This window comes from Danio rerio, chromosome 18, assembly GCF_052040795.2.
Source record: "Danio rerio strain M-AB ecotype USA chromosome 18, GRCz13ab, whole genome shotgun sequence".
NCBI lineage: Eukaryota > Metazoa > Chordata > Actinopteri > Cypriniformes > Danionidae > Danio > Danio rerio.
Window position 1 is genome coordinate 81,713 of NC_141038.1, and position 3,288 is coordinate 85,000.

A 3,288-nucleotide genomic window follows, 5' to 3' on the forward strand; every position below is an offset into this window, starting at 1 on the left:
TGATTAAGTTCTTCTTATGTAAGGTTTTTGATCTGCTGTTTTCCTACATCTGATCATAACATGTCTTTTAATTCTGCTTTTCCCATTTCTGATTGTGTTTAACCCATACAGCAGCACACAGCGAGTGTCATCGGGTCAAACACAGTTCCACTGTTGATCTGCTCATACTGTTGAGCTGTCTTTGTTCCTAACAGGCCTGAAGCTGTTCTGTACTTTAGCAAAACACAGCAAATATATTAAACTATTAACCTAATTTAACTTATTTACATTCATGTATTTCCTAAATTAATATTTAGCCGTATACTCCGCTGTTTCTGTTATCGATTTGAGTACAGATCTGGGCTTTGTGTTTTTACAGTTTCCCTAATTTTTGGCCTTTAGTTATTTCTGAAACACAACACACACACACACACACACACACACAAAGAGAGAGAGACACACACACTGTTGTTCATAACATCTGTCTAAACTCGGCTTTTAATAGCCTAAATATGGTAAACAGGAGATTCTGTCCTCATCTGTGTTGATCTCCTGATTGCCTTCAGTTACACTATTAAAATAATAATAACAGTTATAATAATAATAATAATAAAAATAATAATAATATATAATAATATATAATGTTAATACCAGCGCATTAAACGCATCTGGACTTCAACACGCTGTGTAAAATGAAAGGGAATAGCTGTAATAATTAACCGTGATCATTCAGTCGGTGATCAGTGCTGGAGTAGCTCGCTGTCGGTCAGAGCTCGGAGGATCGCGAGAGGGAGAGGGAGAGGTGTTTCTCGGCCCTTTCTCCTCTTTCATTATTTATTTCCTTATTAACGGCGATCAAAACATTGATGGTGGATCCTCCGCCGCCGAGCTCCAGAGCCGCGGATCAGCTGCAGTTTTCCTCCCCACAGAGAGCGCGTGTGTGTCGGCATGGCTCGCCCTCGGCCCCGGGAATATAAGGCGGGAGATCTGGTGTTCGCCAAGATGAAGGGATACCCGCACTGGCCGGCGCGGGTGAGTGAGAGCAGCAGCCGAGCGCGGCGCGGGCAGGCCGGGCAGCGGAGCACACACACACCGCGGAGCTCCGGAGGCTCATCTGCGCCACAGCACCGGTACCGGAGAGAAGCGGAGAGCCCCGGGCCGCGGACGGTTTAGTCGATGCTGTGAAACCATCGGCTCGACCGGGCCTTTGCGTTATTATGGAGGAGCGGTGTGTTTGTGTTCTAACGCTCCGGTTCGGCGGTGTCGTGAGGGTGTGTGTGTATGTGTGTGTGTGTGTGTGTGTCCTCATCAGGGCCGCGGCGGAACCGGGCCTCCGCAGCTTCCCTTCCGCTTTGTCTAAACCCGCCGCTGTTCCCAGATCAGCTGTTCCGACATTCTGGACCCGAGATCTGTGTGTGTTCCTACATTAAACAGGGGTCAGGTGTGTGTGTGTGTGTGTGTGGTCAGAGTGATGCTGTTCCACACGATGATGATCATCTGTGTGTGTGTGTGTGTGTGTGTGTGTGTGTGTGTGTGTGTGTGTTCTAGATTGATGAGCTACCGGAAGGAGCCGTGAAACCACCAGCTAATAAATACCCCATCTTCTTCTTCGGCACCCACGAGACGTAAGCCATGTGTGTGTGTGTGTGTGTGTGTGTGTGTGTGTGTGTCTGATGTGTATCTGTGTGTTACTGATGAACCGTGTGTGTGTGTGTGTATGAAGTGCTTCTGTGTGTTACTGATGGACCATGTGTGTGAGTGTGAAGGTGTGTGTGTGTGTGTGTGTGTGTGTGTGTGTGTGTGTGTGTGTCTGTGTGTGTGTGTCTGATGTGTATCTGTGTGTTACTGATGAACCGTGTGTGTGTGTGTATGAAGTGCTTCTGTGTGTTACTGATGGACCATGTGTGTGAGTGTGAAGGTGTGTGTGTGTGTGTGTGTGTGTGTGTGTGTGTCTGTGTGTGTCTGTGTGTGTGTGTGTCTGATGTGTATCTGTGTGTTACTGATGGACCGTGTGTGTGAGTGTGTGTTCGTCTGTGTATGAAGTGCTTCTGTGTGTTACTGATGGACCGTGTGTGTGTGTGTGTGTGTCCTGATAGTGCCTTTCTGGGCCCTAAAGACCTGCTGCCCTATAAGGACTATAAGGATAAGTTCGGGAAGTCCAACAAGAGGAAAGGCTTCAATGAGGGTCTGTGGGAGATCGAGAACAACCCCGGCGTCAAGTTCACCGGCTTCCAGGTGAGTTTCAGGAGTCCACCGGGGTGGAGAGTCTGAAGAGTGCTGTGCTGCGCCTCACGTGTGTGTGTGTGTGTGTGTGTGTGTGTGTGTGTGTGTGTGTGTGTGTGTGTGTGTGTGTGTGTGTGCAGGTGATGCAGCAGAGCTCCTCTGAGACCGAGGGTGAGGGTGGGAATGCGGCTGACGGCAGCAGTGATGGAGACTCCGCCGCTGAGGAGGACGAGGCCCAGATGAAGAGTGATAAAGCCGGCTCCAAGCGGAAGAAAAGCACATCCTCCAAGGTACCAGAGGGGTCTCCGACATGTCCTCGCTGCAGCTCCACGCTCAACCCAATCAGCACCGATATACAGCGGAGATCATAACACACTGACTGACGCCGCTGCTGTGAGGGTTCTGTAGAGTCCTGCAGAGTGCCAGATCACACACACACACACACACACACACACCCGTGTTTATCACCTGCTGCTCCTTCAGATACGGCTCAGGTGTGTGCGATCATGTTAAGCAGCTGCTGTAGACTCGAGTTAGTGACACCAGGGGAGGAGTGGGTCATCTGATCACTAATGTAAAGAATTCTGGTGTTTAGCAGCAGCTCTGTGTGTGTGTGTGTGTGTGTGACTGTGTGTGTGTGTGTGTATGTATGTGTGTGTGTGTGTGTGTGTGTGTGTGTGTGTGTGTGTGTGTGTGTGTCTGTGTGTGTGTGTGTGAGTGTGAGCATGTGTGTGTGAGTGTGTGTGAGTGAGTGTGTGTGTGTGTGTCTGTGTGTGTGTGTGTGTGTGTCTGTGTGTAAGGGCTAGGTGGGGCTGAAGCCCCAGGGCCCACAGGAGAAGGAGGCCGTTGATTGGCTGCATAAGTAATTAGCGCTGTGTCGCAGGACACGCCTCTCTGTGTTCTGCTTTTTCCTTTCGGTTCGCTGCTGTTCAGTGACGCCGGTGCTGAACTGGGGTTCAGAGTGGCTGTAGCCCAATCAGAATATTGAATAGCCCAGCTTTAGTCACCCATAAGAGTCATCAGATGCCCAATTTTCCCAGGACAGTCCCTTATTTCAGCACTACCGTGAGAGCCGTCCAGTCAAAG

General features: G+C 49.7%; 1 protein-coding gene across 2 annotated transcripts in view; it reads left to right on the plus strand.

Moving 5' to 3' along the window:
• Positions 1-710: 710 nt before the first annotated feature.
• The window catches only part of hdgfl3 (HDGF like 3), a 10,096-nt gene continuing 7,518 nt past the window's right edge, over positions 711-3,288 (plus strand). Inside the window, exons 1-4 of one of the 2 annotated variants that reach the window (XM_087291936.1) lie at positions 711-1,420; positions 1,528-1,604; positions 2,076-2,214; positions 2,343-2,492. In XM_087291936.1, the coding sequence (XP_087148062.1) occupies positions 2,346-2,492 (147 nt within the window). In that variant the 5' untranslated portion in view covers positions 711-1,420; positions 1,528-1,604; positions 2,076-2,214; positions 2,343-2,345. 2 annotated transcript variants of the gene reach the window in all.